The 23,963-nt window shown below is 41.0% G+C and overlaps 1 protein-coding gene across 1 annotated transcript in view; it reads right to left on the reverse strand.

Moving 5' to 3' along the window:
* LOC119430651 (intersectin-1) overlaps positions 1–23,963 on the reverse strand; it is a gene marked incomplete in the record, with an annotated part of 73,426 nt that overhangs the window by 24,479 nt on the left and 24,984 nt on the right. Inside the window, 12 exon segments of the mRNA XM_037698103.1 lie at positions 3,749–3,872; positions 4,078–4,199; positions 4,317–4,362; positions 4,438–4,610; positions 4,694–4,773; positions 7,989–8,137; positions 8,233–8,319; positions 8,421–8,595; positions 8,687–8,931; positions 10,216–10,379; positions 13,956–14,212; positions 14,310–14,446. Of these exon segments, the coding sequence (XP_037554031.1) occupies positions 3,749–3,872; positions 4,078–4,199; positions 4,317–4,362; positions 4,438–4,610; positions 4,694–4,773; positions 7,989–8,137; positions 8,233–8,319; positions 8,421–8,595; positions 8,687–8,931; positions 10,216–10,379; positions 13,956–14,212; positions 14,310–14,446 (1,759 nt within the window).

Here is a 23,963-nt window from a genome sequence, read left to right on the forward strand (position 1 = left end):
GGGGCTGGGCGCTTGGGCGTGTGTCGGCTCGGCCTGGTGTCTGCCTGGTGGGGCTCGGGTCCTCTGGCCCTGTCAGGACTTGGCCTGGGTGGTGTGAGTCCTCGGTGCCCGGGCCTCGGTGCCTGGACCTGGACCTACATCGGTGCGGCGGGTGCCGACGGAGGCCTATGAGTTTGTCGCTGTTGGCCCCAGGGGGTCACTGTATGTGGTTGCTGGTGGGGATCTTCCGGTTCTCCCCTGTGGTCCGTTCTGGGGGGTGGGTGAGTGGTTCGTCCTGTGTGGGTGGCTCTGGGGGCTCCGCGGTCGGGGTCCCTCCTGGGGTCTTGGGCTCTGGTCCCCCCTTTTTCGTCTGCCTCTGGTCTTGGGGGTCGGGTCTCTGCTGCTTCACAGTTACTAATAAATGTTCTATTAGAGAAGCCTTATACACTTATGCATGCTCACAACCACACACAAATAGAAGCAGGGATGCTTATGTAGGCTTTATATGTAGATATATAGATATGTATGTGAGTGTATATTCATGTGTATGTATGTATGTATGTATATAGGCGTAGGTATGTGTATATATATTTATGGAAACTTACTGCAAAGCCATGAATATTTTAAGTTCTTTATACATATGTATTTTGTTGCTGTGTTTTGTCATGTTCTTTGCAGGTGAACAGACAGTGGCCGGGTGTTTTGGCGGGTGCTCTATTTGTATATATTTCTTATATTTTGGAGTTTTACTTTGTCTTTTCTTTCTTTCTATCCTATTAAAAAAAAAAAAAAAACAAAAGAAAAAAAACTACAATAGATAGCCACTATAATAAATATTTCATAATAATGGTGTGGAGAGGATGGCTGTAAGGGGAGAAAGGAGGCCATCACAAAAAAAAAAAAAAAAAAAAAAAGACGGTCCAAAAAAAGGTTCAGTTTAAAATAAATGGTGTTTGTTCTCTTCTGCTGCTGCTTAGTGAGGCCATCAAGACTCCTGTGCCCACTCTGAAGGAGTTACAAGCGTCAACAGGTGAGATGAGAGAGATCAATTCAGTTCAGATTATATAGCTCCAAGTCGCAACAGAAGTTGTCTCATGGCATTGAACAGAAACATTCACATACAGTACATAGAAAAACCAATTAGTAAAGTTTTCTATCTAAGGAAGCAGCAGATCGGGTTGAATCTTCACTTTGTCACAATCTCCCATCCTGAGCAAGCACAAAGGAGACAGTGGAAAGGAACAACTCCCTTTTAACAGGAAGAAACCTCCAGCAGAACCAGGCTCAGAACAAGCAGAAAATCTAAACATTTTGAATATTTTCCCTGCGTACAAGCAAAGCTTTTCCCTTTCCAGCTGGGAAATCCTGATATTAAAATACCGGTACAGTTTGAGGTTTCCTCTTTCAAAAGAAGTCAATAAATCCTCATTACAGAATACTGAAAATAGGATGCAAACCCATAGGTTCAACCTTTATATATACAGGTTAGTCTCATTGAGCCTCGGGGACTCATTTACAAGAGACCTGATTTTAACGAAGAATGATGACAACAGTAGACAATCATAAAGAAAGCATGTTAATTGAGAAGAATAAATGAAAGAAAAATTAAAGAAAATGGCATTAAAAAACTAAACAAGAAACAGCTAGATTGTAAAGCGATGTAAAATACTAGAATACTAAAAACAGGAACATAAGACTTAATCCTCAGTTTGATGTGGTGTGTCACATATTTTCTTTAAATTGTTGTTCAGTTACAACCGTAATACATATTAATATCTTCAGCAGCTCCCATAAACACAGGGGTTTACTATAACAGTGAAAGGCCTAATGGCTTAAAATAAAGTGCAATGGTAAAAGAAAAATGCTGTTGTGACAAAACTGTATTTGATAATAATAAAAATAATGAATTTAATTTGTAACACACTTTTCATTAACAAAAATCTCAAAGTGCTACAGAGTGCAACTAAAATCAATGATAAAATCAACTAAAATCTGTGATAAAATCAACTAAAATCAATTATAAAATCAACTAGTCATTGATAAAATCAACTAAAATCAATTATAAAATCAACTAAAATCAGCGATAAAATAAACTAAAATCAATGATAAAATCATCTAAAATCAATGATAAAATCAACTAAAATCTGTGATAAATCAACTAAAATCAAAGATAAATCAACTAAAGTCAGTGATAAAATCAACTAAAATCAACTAAAATCAAAGTTAAAATCAACTAAAGTCAATGATAAAATCAACTAAAATCAATGATAAAATCAACTAAAATCAATGATAAAATCAACTAAAATCTGTGATAAAATCAACTAAAATCAAAGATAAAATCAACTAAAATCAATGATAAAATCAACTAGTCAGTGATAAAATCAACTAAAATCAATGATAAAATCAACTCAAATCAATGATAAAATCAACTAAAATCAATGATACAATCATGTGGAGGCAGAATAGGCTTGCTTAAAAAGAAAAGTCTTTAAGCCTTTTTTAAAGTCAGTCAATGATTGTGGAGCTCTCAGATAGTCAGGGAGGGAGTTCCAGAGGCGGGGGGCAGCCACACAGAATGCTCGATCTCCCATGGTTCTTAATTTAGTTCATGGAAGGTGGAGGAGAACACTGTTCTGTGATCATAGGGAGCGGGTGGATGAATATGGAGCAAGAAGGTCCTTCAGATAATCTGGTGAATTTCCGTATAAACACTGATGGGTAATGAGAGCAATTTTGTACTGAATTCTGTAAGTGACAGGAAGCCAATGGAGGTTATGGAGAATGGGTGTAATATGTTCAAATTTATGAGCTCTCAATAAAATCCTGGCTGCACTGTTTTGAATATATTGAAGCTTCTGAAGGTTTTTGCCAGGTATTCCAGTAAACAGGGAGTTGCAGTAGTCGAGCCTGGAGGAGACAAAGGCATGGACGAGTTTCTCTGCATCAGCAAAAGTGAGAGATGGACGAAGTTTGGAGATATTTCGAAGATGGAAAAAACAGGTTTTAAACAGATTCTTAATGTGATTTTCAAATGTAAGATGAGAGTCCATTTTTATTCCAAGATTTGTAACAGAGGTGGAGAGGGGGATGTCTTGTCCAGAAAAGGAAACAGTCATTATAGTTGAGGTTTGAAGGAGGAATTAGTTTCAGTAGCATCAGTGATGTAAGAATCCTGTTTCTAGAGTGAATATTTGGTAACTATCTTCTAATTAAACTTTCAGGAGCAGGACTTTGATGGATCAAGACATAAACAAGGCATACACTGATGTCTCCTGTCACTGAGGGATGTAAACAGTGAATGTTGGTAGTTTAGGAGTTGAACAGGCAATGTAAGTAAACCTTTATGTTTTTGGTACCAGATATTCAAGTGGTTAGGAGTTACACTGGAGAAGAACAGAGGTAGATTGTTTTACTGAGTGGAGGATCAATTTTATCCACCACCAAGTGCAGTGGAGGAGCCACTGGCCCCCAGGGATTAAGCTTTGGTCACCCCTTCATCACATAATCATTCGAGGAAACTACTTTTAAGCAATGTAAAAACTTCCTCAGGTGGCTGGATCACATATACACACACATATGGAGGCAGTCATTTTCTTACAAGTAGATGCAGCCAGACACCAACATGGAAGTCTGCACCTTATTTGTTGGTAAGTTCTCATGCTCACAAAATGTACCGGGCGGGGGGGGGAGAGAATCTCTCATTGTCCCTCTTCGCTCCACGATGGGGGACAACAAAATGAAAGTGTGTCCTGGTAAAGGTGTGGCGTACCTATGCTGGCAGGAGTCAGTTTTGGAGGGGTGGGTTCTGTGGGTGTCGTCTTGCTGGTGTTCGGACTCAGCAGCTTTACGTAATTAGCTGGAAACCAACCAATCTGGCGCTTTTTCCCTCGAGCCTGAATCAGAGAATCATAGCATGTCATCAAACACCATGTTTAGATTTAACAATCATGTTAGGCAACTTTCAGCTTGTTTTAAAGCACTAACAAATACAAATAGTGCATTAATAAAGTCTGTGAGTGGTACATCCTTAAAAACTTCTTTTTTGTGTGTGTGTGTTGTCAAAAGTTTTCTGACTGAAACATGGATCACATGATGTACCTGGAGCTCTCCCTCCCACCAGCCTCCAGGGTTCTTCTTCCTGATGAGAATGAGCTGTCCTGGAGCTAACGTCAGCTGCTCTGCTCCTGTGGCTGTGTAGGCAGCGATCACCTGAGCAATCTCTGATAAATGGAAGGGCACAAAAGATTTACATCTTCATTCTTTATTTTCACCACCAAAGATGTAATTAATTGAACTATTTATATAATTAAAAAAATTATTAATGTTGTGGTACTAACCTGGTTTCTTCCCCAGACTGCCTGTTTTGCCTGCAGGTCCCAGTGACTGCAGACAAAAAGTTACACACGTTACAAAATATTTTTAAAACCCAACTTGTCCTTCTTTAAAACGAGCTCTCACCTCTAATGATGAGTCACGTGGTTTAACGTAGTTGGATGGAAAGACTCCAGTCTTCCCCCCAACAACACCTGTCCACCAGTCCCCCTCTTTCCTAGTCACCATGACGATGTCTCCTTGCTGGAAACTCAGGTCCCCCTGTTCAGTACTCTCATAGGTGTACATGGCAATATACTCTGTAAGAGGAAAGATTCACTCATAAATGTTGTACAAGTACATTTAAAACATGCACAGACTGGAAAATGTTTGCAGTGGTTACCATCTCCAGTCTCAGATGGTTTTGTTGGAGAAGATGAGGGTCGTTTTCCATTGGGGGGGCTTTCTGATAATCCAGGTTCACTGATGGAAACAAAAACAAACAAAAATACTAAAAGCTGAAGTATTACCATCATTCCTCACTCGCTCTCGTGCAAGGCGGCCACTTTTTCCTCCTGCTACTCTCCTGTTTTCCTCCTGTCTTTTTTTGCTCTCTGTCTGTGTATCAGAGCTCCTATTTTACACATCTTCTGAAACTAAAACTACTGTCAGGAATCTGGTCAGCTGGACTGTCAACGCAATCGATAAAATCTTTTCAACAAAGCGACAGGGTCCTGGAGAATCCTCATGACCCGCTGCGACGAACACAGCAGGATATGTCATGGATCCGTGGGGAGTTTGGAAGTTGATGTGACTTTCCGTATTATCTCAGGAGGATGCTGAAGATGTTTATATACAAACCGGATTCCAAAAAAGTTGGGACACTAAACAAATTGTGAATAAAGACTGAGTGCAATGATGTGGAGATGCCAACATCTAATATTTTATTCAGAATAGAACACAAATCACAGATCAAAAGTTTAAACTGAGAGAATGTATAATTTTAAGGGAAAAATCTGTTGTTTCCAAATCTCATGGCGTCAACAAATCCCAAAAAAGTTGGGACAAGTCCATTTTTACCACTGTGTGGCATCCCCCCTTCTTCTTACAACACTCAACAGACGTCTGGGGACAGAGGAGACCAGTTTCTCAAGTTTAGAAATAGGAATGCTCTCCCATTCATGTCTAATACAGGCCTCTAACTGTTCAATCGTCTTGGGCCTTCTTTGTCGCACCTTCCTCTTTATGATGCGCCAAATGTTCTCTATAGGTGAAAGATCTGGACTGCAGGCTGGCCATTTCAGTACCCGGATCCTTCTCCTACGTAGCCATGATGTTGTGATTGCTGCAGAATGTGGTCTGGCATTATCATGTTGAAAAATACAGGGTCTTCCCTGAAAGAGATGACGTCTAGATGGGAGCATATGTTGTTCTAGAACCTGAACATAGTTCTCTGCATTAATGGTGCCTTTCCAGACATGCAAGCTTCCCATGCCACAAGCGCTCATGCAACCCCATACCATCAGTGATGCAGGCTTCTGAACGGAGCGTTGATAACAACTTGGGCTATCCTTGTCCTCTCTGGTCCGGTTGACATGGCGTCCCAGTGTTCCATAAAGAACTTCAAATCGTGACTCATCTGACCACAGAACAGTCTTCCATTTTTCCACACTCCATTTTAAATGACCCCTGGCCCAGTGCAAACGTCTGAACTTGTGGAGCTTGCTTAGAAATGGCTTCCTCTTTGCACTGTAGAGTTTCAGCTGGCAACGGCGGATGGCACGGTGGATTGTGTTCACTGACAATGCTTTCTGGAAGTATTCCTGAGCCCATTCTGTTATTTCCTTGACAGTGGCATTCCTGTTTGAGGTGCAGTGACGTTTAAGGGCCCGGAGATCACGAGCATCCAGTAGAGTTTTACGGCCTTGACCCTTACACACAGCGATTGTTCCAGATTCTCTGAATTTTTTGATGATGTTATGCACGGTTGATGATGATGATAACTTAAAAGTCTTTGCTATTTTATGCTGGGTAACACCATTCTGGTATTGCTGCACTATCTTTCTGCGCAACAATGGTGGAATTGGTGATCCTCTTACCATCTTGGCTTCTGAGAGACACTGACACTCTGAGAAGCTCTTTTTATACCCAATCATGTTGTCAATTGACCTAATTAGTGTTAATTGGTCTTCCAGCTGTTCATTATATGCTCAAGTTCCCTTTTCCAGCCACTTATTGCTACTTGTCCCAACTTTTTTGGGATTTGTTGACACTGTGAAATTTTGAACCAACATATTTTTCCTTTAAAATGTTACATTTACTCAGATTAAACTTTTGATCTGTCATCTATGTTACATTACAAATAAAATATTGTCATTTGCCATCTCCACATCATTGCATTCAGTTTTTATTCACAATTTGTTTAGTGACCTAACTTTTTTGGAATCCGGTTTGTAATTGGAACCATGATAGCAGGGTTTCTGCTTTATGGCATCGACGGATTCCTATGTTATTGGCTATTGAAGAAGACGGCAGCAGCAGTTTCGGCCATGGCAAAACTGCTGAGTCTGTGTGAAGGTTTGGTTCATGCTGGAGTACTAAAAATCAGCTGATTTACGAGCTAAACCATAAAATGGACCAGTCTGCACTTATTTAGAACTTAATTGTTGGCATTTTTATATTCTGTTATTTTTATATCTTGTGATTCTTGTGAATGTTCCTTTGTACTGAAACTCTGGCACAATAATTTCCTGCAGGATCAATAAAGTTCTATCTTATCTTATCTTATTTGTTAGAATCGCAGGCCACCTGCGGCTTCTGGGACTCGCCAGCATGTTGGGGACGACCTTGGAGGAGGTTCATAAGCATGGACCAGTGGAATGTCCATAAATCTGGACATTTTGGAACGAAAGTACCAGCAGGACTCAAGGCCAACAAGAAAAAAAAAACAGTTTGCCTGAAAAAAATCAACAATTGTGGCTCATGTGAATCTGACTCTCCTGTTTGGCCTCGAAGCAGGCCGACTTACCAAATTTCTCTTGAGATATGTGTAAAATAACTTAAAAGCTATGTCTATTGTAACCCCCACCCCCGAGAACTTGTGTGAAGGCTTGTCAGAGCTGTACCGGCTGACACCAACATCTTATCAGGACAATGGACTATGTGGAAGTGTTTCATGGACAAATCTCACTGTCTTATCGTCAAATGCATATGGAATGTGTCTATAAATGTGCTTGCTGGTAGAGTTTTTCGATGTCTTGAATCGTATCCTGATAAAGACAAGGTGTGAAGAGATCTATTTTGTAATACCGCTATCCTATCCTCATGGCCTTTTCCCCTTTTCTTTCTAAAAAGTATTCTGAAATAAGATAAGGGGCTGTGCTCTCAGAGAAGCAGCAACGTGCACTCCGCCCATCTTTCGGACGACTGTACGAACATAATCTCACTGTATTTTGGTACAATGATAATAAAACTTATTCTGATCAATGATGACCTTCCTTAACTCAAAATTGTCAACCTAGTTCAAGAAGGCTACAACAGCCAAAGCAAAAAAATGGCTATAATTAATTTAATGCTGCAGAAATTGACAATCCAACACATACAGTTGCGCTAACAGATCATGAAAAAGAGTTGTCTCACTTCCATGTTAGAGGTCTGTTGTGACAAACTCGTGGCGCGGTGTGATGTTTGAAGCTTACCTGGTGTTTTTGGTGCGTGTTATGGCACCTGTAGGGACTGTCATGTTGGCTGAGATGAGCTTGACGTAACTTTTGGGGAACCAGCCTCTCTGTCCGTTCTGAAGTTCCCCCAACCACCACATGTCCTGCTGCTCCAGAACTGTTATGATCTGCAATCATAAAAACATTCACTCAATTAAATATGCAGTCATTTCACATAAGAACATTAAAGTAAAAAGAGTTTTGCAGTGTGTTTGATTTGCACCTCATTTTTGTTAAAGTTGAGGTGGTTTTCCTTCTTAGCTCTCCAGGGATACAGCGCCTGAGCCTGAAGGCCTTCAACCTTTTCTCCCTGATAGACAGACGATTACAGGGAGCATTACTTTTATTATTAACCTAAATATTAGCTGAAAAGATGATTTTAGTTTGAGAAATAGCTTGAAGTTTTCCTACCTGTCCCAGCACAGGAGAGGGGGAGGAGCCTGTGGTCATGGTAGCTGGCGTGAATGCAGAGCGCTGCCGTAGCTGGGCAGAAGGAACACTGAGAGATGGATTCTGATTGGCTGAGGAGGTTGGCCATGCATCCCATCCCTCACTGTCAGACTGGCTGGTTGTGTTCGAGGGCCAACTGGACATTTTAAATGATTTAAATGAACAGATGTACAAAATGATGTTTTGATGCTTCCCAGTCAGATAAAGTGGACTTCAGCCAAACTTACGTTGTGCTGAAGTCAGCCCAGTTACTGTTGGCAGACGATGTGGAAGCGGAGCTGTGTCCGGGAGCTGGAGGGGGCGTGGCTATGGGCTGCTGGGCTGAAGGGGGCGTGGCTGAGGATGTGGAATGTAGGCTGATTGGCGCTTCACTGTCAGGTATCCTCTCTGCATAATTGGCTGGAAACCAACCGGTCCTGCCTCTGAGCTCCCCACCGAGCCACCCGGGTTCACCTGTTTGGGACTCATCAACCTATCAGAGCAAAGGGGAGGGTTTAATTCAAGTTTACTGATAGTAGATCCACTCTTTAAATTACACCATATGTTTAAGCCAGGAGGAAGCGATGATGAGCAGGAAAATGACTTTTTTCCCCCCTAAACAGATTTTAAAAAAGTTGTTAGCAAGATGATATACCACTTTAACAGAGGAAATCTGCTACAGTCATTAAGTTTGATTGTAACATAACAATCTATAGCAAAGGCTCAGACAAGCATAGACCTTGATCTTACAGCCAGGGTGATAAAAAGATTATATGGCACGCCGTCTAGTAGTGGTACAGAATGTGTATCAATTAGTGTTAAATGATCTTGAGTGGATCAGAAGTTACAGGCCTCAACGGTGGCAACGATTCTCAGTCATCCAGGTCATGGTCAATCCAAAGACATTTAAAAAAACGTAACAAATTGATTCTTTCAGAATACCGTAGAAGTCCAGTTTTTTTTTTGGGGGGGGGGGGGGGTGGCTCTATATATAAAAATATTTATATATATATATATATATATATATATATATATATATGTGTGTGTGTGTGTGTGTGTGTGTGTGTGTGTGGTGGCGGCCATATTGGATTTTAACATGGCAACACATTTTTCGATAGGGAACTTTCTTATGCCTAGATGCAGTCCCATACCAAAATGAAAATCTGTACCTCTTCTATTGTTTTGTTATGCTCACAGGAGGGCATTTTCGATTCTCTCTCTTTGCTCTATGACGGGGGACAATTGTGCGCTTCTGATTCGTTTTTGTGGCCCGTTGATGTTTATTACAGATTTTCCAGACTGAGAAACTTCAGTTTCTCCCAAACCAGATTGTTAAATCTTACAACTGTGACGGGAGTCCAAGGGGACAAACTGTCAGTCGTAAGTGTTGCTTTGATAATAAATATGAAGTCTGACTGCGAAGCTGTGAGCTTGTTTGGAGTACTCACAACTTTTTATAAAAACTACGAAAACAAAAACACGAGAGCTGTGATGACTTTGTGGAAAAGAAGCCACTGACATTCATTTACTGAAAAATGAATAAACATGAGGTTGATATGATATGGCAGCAAGCGTTGGCTCGTGATTGGTGGAAACACAACACAGCACTGGGGGGTGGGGGAACAAAACTTACCCACTCCCCCTTCACCTTCAGTTTGCACAGCAGAGAAGAGAGGAAACAGTTATTACAAACAGTCATTCACACACAAACACACATCAGGAGGATTAACACGACCCCAGACGTAGACGGTGAGGAGTTTGGATGTTTTCTACTCACCATGATGACATCTCCAGGTTGGATGCTGATCTCATCGTGACTACGAGCATCGAATGGATACAGAGCCCTGTAGTAGACCACCTTTACTGGCTGCTGTTGCTGCTGATCGAAACTACTTGTTGATGCTTTCTGGTCAAACAGACTGGGGCCTGGAGCCTTCTCCACTAAAAATAAAGAAACAAAACAAAAACACTAATTTAAACTCGAGTTGCAATAATCAAAATACACATGCAGACAAGTTTGTTGGTGCCCTTTTGTTAAAGAAAAAAAAACAATGATCAATGATTTAACTTGAAACGGACAAAAGTAACGACAAAATAAAATCAACAAATGAAAATCAGTCATTGCTTTTGAATTTTGGTTCAACAGATTAATTTAAAAACAGGAGTACCGCATCCGGCACAGTATACCCCGCCGACAAACTTATCCAGCAGTACAGATTGAAAAGAATATGTGACAAGTTATTTTATGGCGGTACAAATCTGTATTAAGTTTCATTAAATTATCTTGAGCAGAGCAGAAGTTATGGCCCAGACAAGCAAAGACCTTTGATTTGTTATGCAACACTCCTGTCTAGTGATGATGAATGTATGTATGACGTTTAATTAAATTATCCTTAGCAGATTAGAAGTTATGGACGAAACAAGAGAACGTTTACATATGTACAGAGATTATTCCAGAATACAGTATTCCCTCGTTACTTTCACAGTTCGACTTTCACGGACTCACTCTTTCGTGGTTTGTGAACATACAGACCATAATATTGAACAAAAAATAAAAAACGTACAGGACACATGATTGTCAACTTTAATATTACTCATGATTGGGACAGTACTGGATGCAGTACTGTACAGTAAAAACTTAACGAAAAAATAAAATACTTGACAGGCACCGCCATTTTGTAGTTTTCTCTCAGTAAGCCTACACTGCATTTCCACTCATAACAACCACATTTCCCAGAAGGCAACAGGGCCCCACCCTGAAGATCCGTTTCCTTCTGCTGAAAAACTAGAGGTAAAGTTTTAATCTGATCAGAGCCCAGCAGATGCAGAGAAGCTACACTGAATCCACCGAACTGGAGCAGAACTGGAGCAGGACCAGACCTCCAGGTCCATCAGTGAATCTTGAGAAGTGGTAGCCTGTCTACGTGGACCTCCGAGCGGGGATTCACACCGAAGGTCCGGAACTGTTTATGTAGCCCATCGTAACTTTTTTCATCCAGACTTGGACTCAATCGACACCTACGGTCCTATGCCAGTCAACCCAAGGTCTGACCAGACTCAGCGGTGAACCTGAGAGTTCCTCAGAGTCAGAGTCAGAGTTTCTTTATTGTCATTCGCACCTCATGTGGTACATGTGGTGGAGCGAAATTATGTACACGGGGTCCCAGTTACATCCAACAATAAAATGTATAAGAAAAACAGTAATAACATCTAAGATATGAACTAAGAAAAACATCAACTAAATATACACTAAGCACTCATAACATAAAACATTGAACATCAGCACAAACATGAACATGAGTCTGTGTGAGCAGATGTGCACGCATGAACACATCAACATTGAAACAGATCAGCAGCAACATGAAACAGATCAGCAGCAACATGATGTGGTTTTTCACAGTGATTATTCTAGTTAGAGATTCATGAGTCTAACAGCCTCAGGGTAGAAGCTGTTTCTCAGTCTAGTGGTTCTACACTTAATGCTCCTTAACCTCCTTCCTGAGGGGAGTGGGGCAAAAAGTGTGTGTGCTGGGTGAGTGGGGTCCTTCATGATGCAGGTGGCCCTCTTCCTGCATCAGGAGGTGTAGATGTCTGTGATGGTGGGGAGGCTGATTCTGACAGACTTCTGTGCAGCCTTCACCACTCTCTGCAAAGCTTTTCTTTCTGCAGCTGTGCAGCCTCCATGCCACACATTGATGCTCGAGCACAGGATGCTCTCCACTGCACACCTGTAGAAGGAGGTGAGGACTGAGCTTCCCAGACCAGCTTGCCTCAGCCGTCTGAGGAAGTAGAGTCTCTGATGAGCTTTCTTGATCAGGCTGGTGGTGTTGTTGCTCCAGCTGAGGTTGTCATTCATGTGTACACCCAAGTACTTGTAGCTGGAGACCACTTCCACCGCAGATCCTCTTATGTTCAGGGGGGGTGTAGGTGTTTTTGTTCCTTCTGAAGTCCACAATCATCTCCTTTGTCTTCTTCACATTGATGTGAAGGTTATTCTCTCTGCACCAGCTCTCCAGGTGTTCCACCTCTTGCCTGTAGCTGGACTCATCATTGTTTGTGATGCATCCCACCACCGCTGTATCATCTGCAAACTTTACAATGTGACAGCCTGGATGGGTAGCTGCACAATCATATGTGAGCAGAGTAAACAGGAGGGGGCTCAACACACATCCCTGAGGAGAGCCAGTGCTGAGGGTTATGGTGGAGGAGGAGAGGTTGTGGATCCTCACTAACTGTGGTCTGTTTGTTAAAAAGTCTAGTACCCAGTTGCAGATGGAGGGGCTTAGTCCTAGTGTGGACAGTTTGTCCATCAGGGTTTGGGGGATCATGGTGTTGAAGGCGGATGTGAAGTCCACAAAGAGCAAACGGACGTAAGAGTTTTTCTGCTCCAGGTGGTTGAGCGCAGTGTGGACCACAGAGGAGATGGCATCCTCTGTTGATCGGTTCTCACGGTATGCATACTGATGCATACTGATGAGTATGCATCAGTATGATGCATCTGATGAGTCCTCGCCCACGAGGACCTCCAAGCAGGGACGCGCTTGTAAGTAAAATTTAGTAGCTACATGTTTGTATGTTGTTAAAATTAGTAGGCTTAAGAGTTGACAACATTGATCTGGGCTTTGTTGCTGCAGGGTAGGTCTGCAGAAACGGAACCGAGTCAGACCGTAACCGAGAGCTGTTGCTGTGATCTCTGTGCATCTCAGGTGTCTTGAGTCTGTAATCAGTCAGCCTGCCTGTTTAAATGGTGACAGGTAGCCATAGGGCTGTTTGGTATCATGGTGTGAAACACACAGAACTTTTTTCTTTCTTTCGGCTGCTCCCTTCATCAGGGGTTGCCACATTGAACTCAGTCACACGAAGACCTGGCAATTATTTATTTAATTTGACACCAGTACCCTTCCTGACGTAACCACAGACCACCGAGCTACCACAACCCTCTGTGGGGAGCAGAGAGCTGCCATCTAGGGCATCCGGGGGAGCAGATGGTGGGGTTCAGGGCCTTGCTCAAGGGCCTAGAGTGGGGCAAATGAGGGTGGAGGCAGGTGTGGTACTTCACCCATCCCACCCACATTTTGATGTTGTCGGTACCGCGAGTTGAACCGGCGAACTTCTGATCACACGCCCACCTTCTCTAACTTCTGCATCACCACTCGCAGTATGTGAGTCACACTGAACATGGACCACATGACGCTGAAGACACAGTTATCTCAGGAGCTTAGGAATACAATGATCGACACCATGTCAAAGGTAAAAAGCAGCCATGCAGCTTGATGTTCCTCTGAACACAGCTGCACAGATTATTCAGAAGTGGTTGATCGAAGTATATCTAAAAGCATTAATATTTCTAAGTGGTTTGAAGTGTCTTGCCTGTGCCAGGAGCTTCAGATCTGAAGGCACTGTACAGTAAATCAATAAAGCACATCGATTTAACTGGCTGCTGGAGATGTAATCAGTTCAACCAGACTCCAAACAAACATCTAAGAGTCTCTGGTCAGTTTTTTTTATGTAACCCACCTGCTGAAGCCCAGGGGTCAGTTGGCTGACTGAACAACTTGTTCAGTTTATCCTGCATGTCCTTCTTGCCTTTGCTCTTATCCTCCTTCTCTTCTATAGACCTAGCTCCCGTTCTTCCCTCCTCCTCCTCCTCCATCCCTCTTCTCTTCCTCTCCTCCTCTTCCTGGGTCACTCTGTTCAGCCAGGCATGGGATGCAGAAATGTAGGCGGGACTGGGGGCTTTAGCCACGGATGCTCCTGGTTCATTTGACAACAACCTGCAGGTCAAAACAAACAACAACACAGTTCTGATAAACAATCTACTTGCTGCACCCTGACAGATCAGTTCCTGTCATCTGTTTGTTTCATCCTTACCCGCTCTCCTGCAGCTCGGCGGACTTCCTCTCAGTCAACGTTTGCATGTGAGAGAGTGCATGTGTCTGTGTGTGCATGTCGCCCTCCAGCTGCTTCTGTTTCTGTCTCTGTTGCCGGCTGTGGATCTCCCGCAGCTCCTGAAAAGCATCATGGGATACAGGAAGGAACAGCAATGAAGGTGAAGTGGGATCAGAGGGCTGGTTGCTACAGGTTACCACTGACAAAACACAAGAACAGCGACATCAGCAGCAGCGCGCGTACATTAGTCAGGTGATCAAGGCAAGCCCCACCCCCTCCACTGCATTACTGGGTGCTATGAGAACCCTTCTGCTAGTAACAAGTGACAACTTTTTAAAGTTAAACCTCTTTAAGGTAAGTCTCACTGGACTGCAAGTGTTGAAAACTACCGGTAGTTGGTGACTAAAATTTTCAAGACAGTTGCAATAAGCTAAAATTTTGTTGCAGTCTCACTAAACTATGGGTGTTTTTAACTAAATGGAATGAGCATCCAATATTTGACAAGCAGTACATCAATGTCCCCCATCGCTGAGGGATTTGAATAGTAAATGTTTTTAATTTAATTCAATTTAGTTTATTTATATAGTGCCAAGTCACATCAGAATTTGTCTCAGGGCACTGAACATTCACATTCAAAGCCAATTAGTAAAGTTCTCTATCTAAGGAAGCCAGCAGATTGTGTTTAGCTGTTAGTTTTCGAGATGTTTCTCTGAACTGGAGTTGAACAGGGAATGCAAGTAAACCTTAACGTTTTTGTTTCAAGATATTCAAGAGGTAGTTTTTCCTTTTGCTTGTCTCGGCTTGGCAGTGCAAAGCGACAGATCCTGGCAAGTGGAAGGAGCAATTTGGCACAATGGCGTAGTCAGGGGAGGGCCAATGGTAGTTTTGGCCACTGTAAATTATTCTTTGGTCACTCCAATTATTTGAGGAAACTACATTTTTAAGCAATACAAAAACTAGAAAGCATAGTTTCCTCTGATTCCTCAAATGGTGGCCAGTTTACATTTACTGGTATACAGTAGTCCCTCGCTACTTCGCGGTTCGTTTTTCGCTGACTCACTCTATTGCAGTTTAAGTACTGTACATGTACATAATATTTTCACCCCCCGCAAAAAAAAAAGTGCCGCCATTTTGTAGTTTTCTTTCATTAAAATTCACTGTTTTGCCAGTCTAAAGAACTACGTTACCCAGAACCCATCAGTTCGCTTCCCAGAAGTCAACACTGTTCTTCCAACTGCTGCTTTCTGCAAAGGGAGGTTAAGTTTTGCAGCAAAGTCAGAAGTTCTGTAAGTTCTGGTGCTCACAGGACTGTCAGGAAAGTTGCAAATAATTCTGAAGATGAACTCATTCTTCAAGTTGCATCTTTGCTGAGTAGCTGGGCTGCAGTTGATCCATAATCAGTCAGTGTGACCCGAATCCTGGGAGCTGCAGATGACAGATGGCTGCAGGGTTCTGTCAGGTTCTGGTCGCATGGTGCTGATCCGGACCAGGCCAGGGGTGATGGATTAAATCCAGGGCAACCTTGCTCCTGGAGCAGCAGCATGTGCACATCAAGCTGGATGGAGTGGTGGACTTCAGTCATGCTGTACCGGGACTTTTTGCATCTATCGGGTCAGACCGGAGTCGAGCTGCTCCTGTACTGCACAGCCTGGTAAGTAAAATGTTGTAGCTAATTTACATATAAGTACTGTATGTTGTTAAAATTAGTAGGTTTAAGAGCTTAAACGACTGATTGTGGGCTTCATTGCTATGGGACAGGTCTGCAGAAAGAAACTGAGTTGGAATAAAACAGAGTTGGACCGAAACCAGAGCTGTTGCTGTTCTGCAGAGCTAGTAAGTAAAATTTAGTAACTTATGTTGTTAAAATGTTGTAGGTTTAAGAGTTTAGAACATTCCAAGAGTGTGGGAAGAGTTTCTAAAGCCTTGATATAAAGTTTACTGTACTTGAACTTGAACTTAAACTACTGTATCCCTACTTGGCGGTTTTTCAATTATCGCGGGACTTCAGGGTATGGATCCCCTGCGATAAACGAGGGACTACTGTATATACCGGTATATATGGCGATGACCATCTTGGATTTTGACACGGCAACCAAATTTTTGATATGAACTTTTCTTACGCACAGATGCAGCCACACACCAACATGGAAGACTGTATCTCTCTTTTTATCAAGTTATCCAGCTCACAACAGCACAGATGGATGATTGGGGGATATTTTCAGCTGCCCCTCTGCTCCGCGATGGGGAAGAAAATTCATGGCGTTTTCTGTTAGCACAGCTTGCAAAGCTGTTTTCTACGCACGTTATTTTGTTGCTCACCTCTGCCCACATGGTACCCACCTAGGCCCACTTTGGACCCACTAATGGTGGGCACAGCTAATTTAAAAGTTAACTTTATTAATCGCTAATTTGTTAACTAAAAAAAATTGGCTTTGCTAATGCTAAACTGCTAAACAGATTTAAAAAAATTGCGGAAGCTAATGCCAAAGCGCTAACTTTTATAATTCACTGCTGTCGCTGACATTGTAAGAATGTCTGTGATGTGACAACTTTGTAAGTGAACGCAACTCAAAATGGTTCATAAATTACAGGTAAAGCATCTATGTCCTGTTCAGAGGTGAGCTTTCAGAAATTAATCTGGTTCATCAGAACCAAAGAGGCAGAGCAGAACTCTGCTGTGCTGAAGCAAAGTCATGCATTCAATGTGTGTCGGACGTCTCCCTCGTGTCATTTACGGATTAAATCACTTTGGCGATTTTGTGGTTAACTACTTTTATAAACTAACTATAAAGTTGCTGTGCATCATCATCAATATTCTCTTGATAATAAATCTGTCTGTATTAAGTAAAGATGTGTGAAATGTGTGAGAGAGTCATGTCCCAGAGACAGTGTGAGTGTTGCAAAGCATGCTGGGTAGGAATTATGCGTGAAATGTTTCTGAGTGTGAAAATAGGTTTTCATGTTATTTTCCTCTTCTGGTTTGTTTTCATTTCTGTTCTGTTATTGGCTGTAAACTGACATCATGAGTCAGAGACTGTTTGCGGTAAATATGAGGAGGGAAAAGCACTGAGAGGGTGGTGATGTCACCAGATGGCAATTAGCTTTGCATAGCATAGCACTGTTCTGTGTAAATCACCATTCTCCTTTATGCTCTTAATGTGGAGAACTGTTTTAAAAATAAATAACGGGCTTTAATTTACAGGTTTAAATTTAGCCAAAGCTAATTGGAGACTGCAACGAAGCCAAGATTCAACTTGTCTGCCGGATTCCTAAGATAGAGAACTTTATTAATTGGCTTTTATTTATGTGAATGTTCCTGTAAAGTGCCCTGAGACAACTTTGTTGTGATTTGGCGCTATATAAATAAACTGAATTGAATTGAATTAATTCTGCCAAAGTTGTTCAAAGTTAAGAAAAACGCTACTCTGTTAAACAGAAATTTAGTTCCGCTATTAGCAGATTAGCAGAACCGTGCCCACCACTGGTACCCACCTTGGCAGCTAACCTCAGTTTATATTTTAATCTGCTGGTCATGCTGGAGTACACTTTTGAGACGAAGATAGGTAGATTTAGACCAACGTTTTAACTATTTTTTTAAAAAATCATTAACGTCTTTTTTAGAGGTGGACATTCAGGACTGTATTCTTGGATGTTTTATATCAGAAAAGCTCCTGTGCAGGTGTCAAAATGCAGGTCTCAAGCTCTAGAATTTACAAAAAATAAATTAGGAATAGTCTAAGACACTTGCAACAACTCTGTCACTACTTAAAGTCACTAGTAGACAGAGATGTGATGTAAAAATCTGTTCAATAAGTCCAGAGGTCAAAGGAAGAATATGCTGAAAGACTTAACCAGCTGATATTTGCCACTTTTAAAATAACCAGTAATCTGTTGTGTCTTTGCACACGTAACTAATTCACAAATAGAAAAATGACAATGCAGCAACTCCTACAACCAACCACCATGGCCCACAATTAAGTTTTTTAAAGGATATTGGATAACATTATTTCCAAAGATTAGAATAATTCTTAGAAAATACCCCAATGATCCACCGCTTTACGCTGAACTTCAGCACAAAGATACATTTTTATCTAGACTCAAATTTGCAGATTTTCTGTTGAGTTTCATTCAAGGCATTTTTGTGTGAGAACATCAGTAAATTTACTGTAATTGTGCAGTGATGGAATCACAATGAATTACTGTTATTACCTGTATTTATATGTAAATCTACTGAATGTGATCAGAACACCTCCCCACCCCCATTGACTAACAAATAAAATCGTTTTTATAGGCTTTACAATGCATCTTTTGAGGAAAAACAACCGTCTACTGCTGTGAGATGTTTTATGTCATACAAACAGCTCTGATTTATGAAACTATTTTAGGTAAAGACCAGATATGAAATAGTAGAGATACTAGAGGTGACTCCCACCTTACTGGACAAAATAGATGGTGAATCTCTCAGGTCATGTAAAGACTTTGCTGGGGTTTTTTTCTTCTTGTTTTTCATAGATATGCCTTTTGGATATTGTTAATATGCAGTAGATATTTTGTTTAAAGATGATCCAATTTTGTCTGTTTCCACAGTTTATTAACAGACATGTTCTGTCCGTGCATGAATTTACTCCTGGTACTCCGGTTTCCTCCCACAGACCAAAAACATGCATGTTAGGCTAAATGGATATACTAAACTGTCTCTAGATGATGAGTCAGAGAGTGAATGGTTGTTTGTCTCTAAGTGTTGGACTTGTGACCTGTTCAGGTGTCCCCCGTCTCTCACACAGTGACTGCTGCAAATAGATTACAGCTCCCCATGACTCTGCATGGACAAGCAGGTAAAAAATGGAAGGATGGATTTACACACTGTGCTAATAAACTAAATGTTTTAGCTGATAGCTGAGTAAAAACAGAACGACCACTGTCTGAAGAAAACGTTATAAAGACTTTATTATAAAGTCTAAAGAACTATTGATCAAACGTACTTTAAAAAATTACAAGAACGGCTGACTCGTTAGAGGTAAAATATGAAAAAAAAAAAAAAAGAAGTCTGACTTTTGCACAGTACTGTAAAAAGACAGGGATGTCAGTGGAGGAGGGTTTTGCTGTTACAAGATGTCAACACAAAGTCCAAAATGCCGAACGCTGGTAAAACAGTTGCCAAGGTTTTCCAGCTTTACAGTCTGATCTGACATCCTTCAGTCGGACTAATTCCATCTCAAGCTGGTGCTAAATGCTGACAAAACCAAAGGGATGTTGTTTTCCAACAGAAAGTCGGTGCCAGCAACTTTTCCTCCTATCTCATCCATGCATCATGCTCCTGTTGAGGTTGTAGATGCTTACAAATACTTGGGAATTTTGATCGATGCACGTCTCTCTTTTAAACTACATATTGAAAACTTGATAAAGAAACTGAAATGAAAACTGGGTTTCTGTTTCAGAAATAGATCTTGTTTAACTCTGAATGTCAGAAAACGCCTTGTAACTGCTACCTTCCTACCAGCCATTGACTATGGTGACATTATTTACATGAATGCCCCTACCAGCTCCTTGCAGATGTTGGATGCTGTCTACCATGATGCTCTAAGATTCATAACTGGTTATAACTACTGTACCCATCACTGCACCCTGTACTCCTTGGTCAGTTGGTCATCATTATCTACACGTAGGTTCTCACACTGGTTCATTTTCATCTATAAATCCCTCCTTGGTCTGCTACCTTCTTATATCTCCTCCTACTTGTCACATTGTCAGTGCAGTTACAACATGCACTCTCAGGTCATCATTACCTGCAGCGTTCCCTCTGTGCAGACTGAACTCTGCCGAAAGGTCTTTTCCTACTCAGCTCCTACAACCTGGACCACCTTGTAACAGGAACTGAAGTTGTCCACCCTAATTTCTTTAAGGGGATTTTAAACATTTGATAATGTCAATAGAAACATCAAAGCAAATATGTTCTTTACCTTGTTTTATGGTACCTTGATTTATTGTTTTATAACACTTTTATTTTAATTTCAGTTTTACTGTAGTTCATTGTTGTGTCTAAAACAGGTCTGTCTTGTAAATGAGTCCTTGTGACTCATTGAGACTAACCTGGATAAATAAAGGTTGAATGGATGAAAGAAAAAGGTGAAAGGAGCAGAGCTTGCCTTGCACAAGGCACTTATTGTTTTTGCTGGATGGAGTTAAAAGGAATAAAGAAATAAAGGCAGGAAATGGAGGGGGCAGAAGGGAAGGGGATGCTAGGGAATGGGGTAGTTCTGTGTAGTCAAGACAACCGTTTGTGCCGTTAGAAAACACAACTCTGTTACAACAAAAACAACACAAGGCAGCTGCCACATTTCAGCCAAACAACCAACTTTAGCAATCTTTAGAGAGCAGCAAACCAATGAGAGGACAGAGACTGAGACTGACAGCTCCGAAGAGACAGAAATCACCTGAAACAGGAAGTGGAGGAGATATAAAACAACAGACACACATTCACCCACAGAAAGCAGTCTGAAACACCTCTCCTAGCTTCATCTTTGACTGAAACATCACTATGGGTGTGGCATGTCTACTGTGAAGTGTTTAGGTAAATATCCAAGCCTAGCAAATTCATGAAGTACCGGTAATTAAATACACCCGTTTATCTGACATACAGTGTTAGATTAAGGTGATATTTCAGTGGACTGTGACTAGTTTGGAGAATGACATTCACAACAGTCTTCATTCACATTGTAATAAACTAGCTTGAGTCACAGAGGCTCACAGTCTGTCTCGTCTCTTAAATTCACAGTCATGGCATCAATGGATGAGGAGGAAGAGATCGCTTGCCTCTTAGAAAAAACAACAAAAGAAAAGGCCATTAAACCAGACCAAGGATGAAGAAGGGAAATTTAATACATTGGTGTCGCATACAAAACTGTCCGTCGCCGGGCAGTTTATTGTGTGACCCAGAGTACGCGTACGTAAAAATTGATCTTTGCACGGACATGCATTGCGGGCGTCCGCTTCGAGTCTAATCCAGTACGCACGGACCTCCGCAGACTGAGGTCCACCAGAATATGTGAGAGCCTTTAGACAGCCGCCCCATGTTTATGATACTGGAGTACACAGATCATCGTAGTTTTCAGACCTGGACATGCTTTTTGTCAGAGAAAGCTCCCATGAAGAGGACAAAATACACCTCTAAAGATCTTGAAATGGATTTGAGACACCTGTAATGACCGACTATTTTGAGAGAAAATGCATTTCCAGTCTTTTATTTGAATGTGTTCAAAATTCAAGTGACATGACTGTGAGGCTCTGTGACTTTAGCGAGGGAACTGAGAACCGTTGTGAATGTCTTGAGACATTCTGGAGACGCTCCAGAGGTGTTACGCAACATTAGAACAAACAGAAGTCAATCAGTCCATCCTGATGTGAGTGACTGAGGAGTCTCTGTTGATTAAGACAGACCAGTGTTCTTTTATAAAACTAAATTTTTAATCACATAGCAAGTCTTTCTGTGTTAAACACATAAAGCCCTCTAATCTGACTAAAGGTTTGTCATCTGACAATAATCAATGACTTTTAAGACACATCAATAAATTGTAGTTTATATTTAAAGACAGAAACTGTCCTTTGATTCGGTTCAGCAGTAATTTATAACCTGTTTGTCAAGGTGTGTCCCAGCAGTAGTACCACCCCAGTCCATCAGCGGCAGTGTGCTCTACCTGTCTCCCTTTCTCTTCCTCCTCAAGCCGGCGTTGCAGGGCTTCTATCCTGGCACAGTGGTTGGCATAGAACTCACACAGAGACTGGCATGGCAGCAAAAAGCCAGTGTGGGAGGTAAATAAAAGGAGTAGAAAATATAAAAGGAGGGGTTTATTATATGGATTTAACAAAGAACAACACAGGGAGAAAATAAATGTGAGAACTGCAGATTAAGAAAAGCAAAAACAAACAAACGAAAAAGAAGAACAAGAAGAAAGAGTATGAAGAAAAATGAAAAAAAAAAAGAAAAGAAGAAGAAGCATTTCAAATGAAAAGCCCCGTTTGTAGGGGGGGGGGGGGGGGGGGGGGGGGGGGGTGTTGAGGGTGTGGTAGTAGAGTCAAAGACTGTTCACATATCAGTGATTTATGCCTCTTTTATGGAGAACATGATGAAAACAGGAAAAAACTCTTAATGTATGCTTTCACAAATCTGTGAGACGTCAGCTTGATTATCCATGAGAAGATCAGTTTAAATCTGTCTCCGTTTCATTTTCTCTCTCTTCCTCGTGGTCTGTATCGTTCTCTCCTTCTTGTTGGGACAAAAAGACAGAACTCCTTCTGCGCTCTTTGACCCGTCATATTGTCCTGGACAAACAAAAAGTGCTCCAGGAAGAGCAACGAGCAGGCTGCTCTGGAGGGAGAAAGCTCCTTGATGGTGAAAGCTAAACACCCAGGTTCTTCTGCACACATTTGTTTCCAGAAGCACCAGCAAAGACAACTGCAGAACCACAACACACACACACAAACACACACACGGGGACTTACATAAACCATAAAATTATTGTTCAGCACGTCAGTCAAAGCGGGCTGCGAGAAAGGATATTATGAAGAATGAGGCAGGATGTCATTTAGGTTAGGAAACTATTGTGAAATACTGCTAACGCAAGTTAACTGTTTAAATAGTTAATTGTCTAATTATTTAATTCATTAAATTGTTAAGTGTAATTACTGATTGTCTGAAAGCTTCTAAATCATTCTCACTGCTGAGGTCCATTTCTCTTCCGTACATTTTTCAGCACATTTACTCCAGTTTTTGTTCTATTTCAACAATTCATAAATCAAAATGTTCAGTTCATTCAGGACATTTTTTACTTTTTGAAATATAAAGCTGTCTTGGCCATGCTTTTTTTAATTTCATTTAAAAAGAATGGAGCTCTACTTCCTTCGAAGACTTTGCGTTTAAAACTTTTTAAAGCTCATTTCAGCTTTTCTTCTGGTTCAGCTTTTTTCAGCTTCTCTGCTCATTTCAGCTGCTTTCAGCTATTTTTCTGATTCTTTCTGCTACATTCATTTTTTAATCTCTTTTCAGCTTTTATTTTATAAATGTACATTTTTTGTGACTTTTTCTGTATTTTAAGCTAATTTTAGTCTTTTTTCTGCTATAGTTTTCTAATTTCTGTCTTATGTGCTTCTTTATAATAATTTCAACATTTTATGCTCCTTTCATTCAACCTTTATTTAGACAGGTAAATCCCATTGAGCCTCGAGGACTCATTTACAAGAGAGACCTGATTTCAACAAAGAATGAAGACAACAATGGACAACAGTGACAACAATAAACAGTTATAAAAAGTCATACAATTTTATTTTTTTTTTACAAATAGGATGGCTAAAAAAAAGTAACAAAAAACAGCTAGATTCTAAGGCAAATGTAGAAAATTAAAAAGAGGAACATGTCTGCATTGATCCCTGCCAGGACCAATGCAGCCTCTTTCTGTTAATTTCAGCTCTTTTTATTAGCTTTTTCAGCTACCCTTTTTTTGCTAACTTTTTCTTTTTTTGCACATTTCAGCTTTTTTTGTTGACAATTTCAGATTTTTTTGTAATCTATTCAGCCTCTCTGTTTATTTGAGCTTATTTTATTTATTTCTATACATTTCTGCTACATTCAGCTTTTCCGAC

The sequence above is a fragment of the Nematolebias whitei genome, chromosome 1, assembly GCF_014905685.2.
Source record: "Nematolebias whitei isolate Nwh7 chromosome 1, NemWhi1, whole genome shotgun sequence".
In the NCBI taxonomy this organism is placed as follows: domain Eukaryota; kingdom Metazoa; phylum Chordata; class Actinopteri; order Cyprinodontiformes; family Rivulidae; genus Nematolebias; species Nematolebias whitei.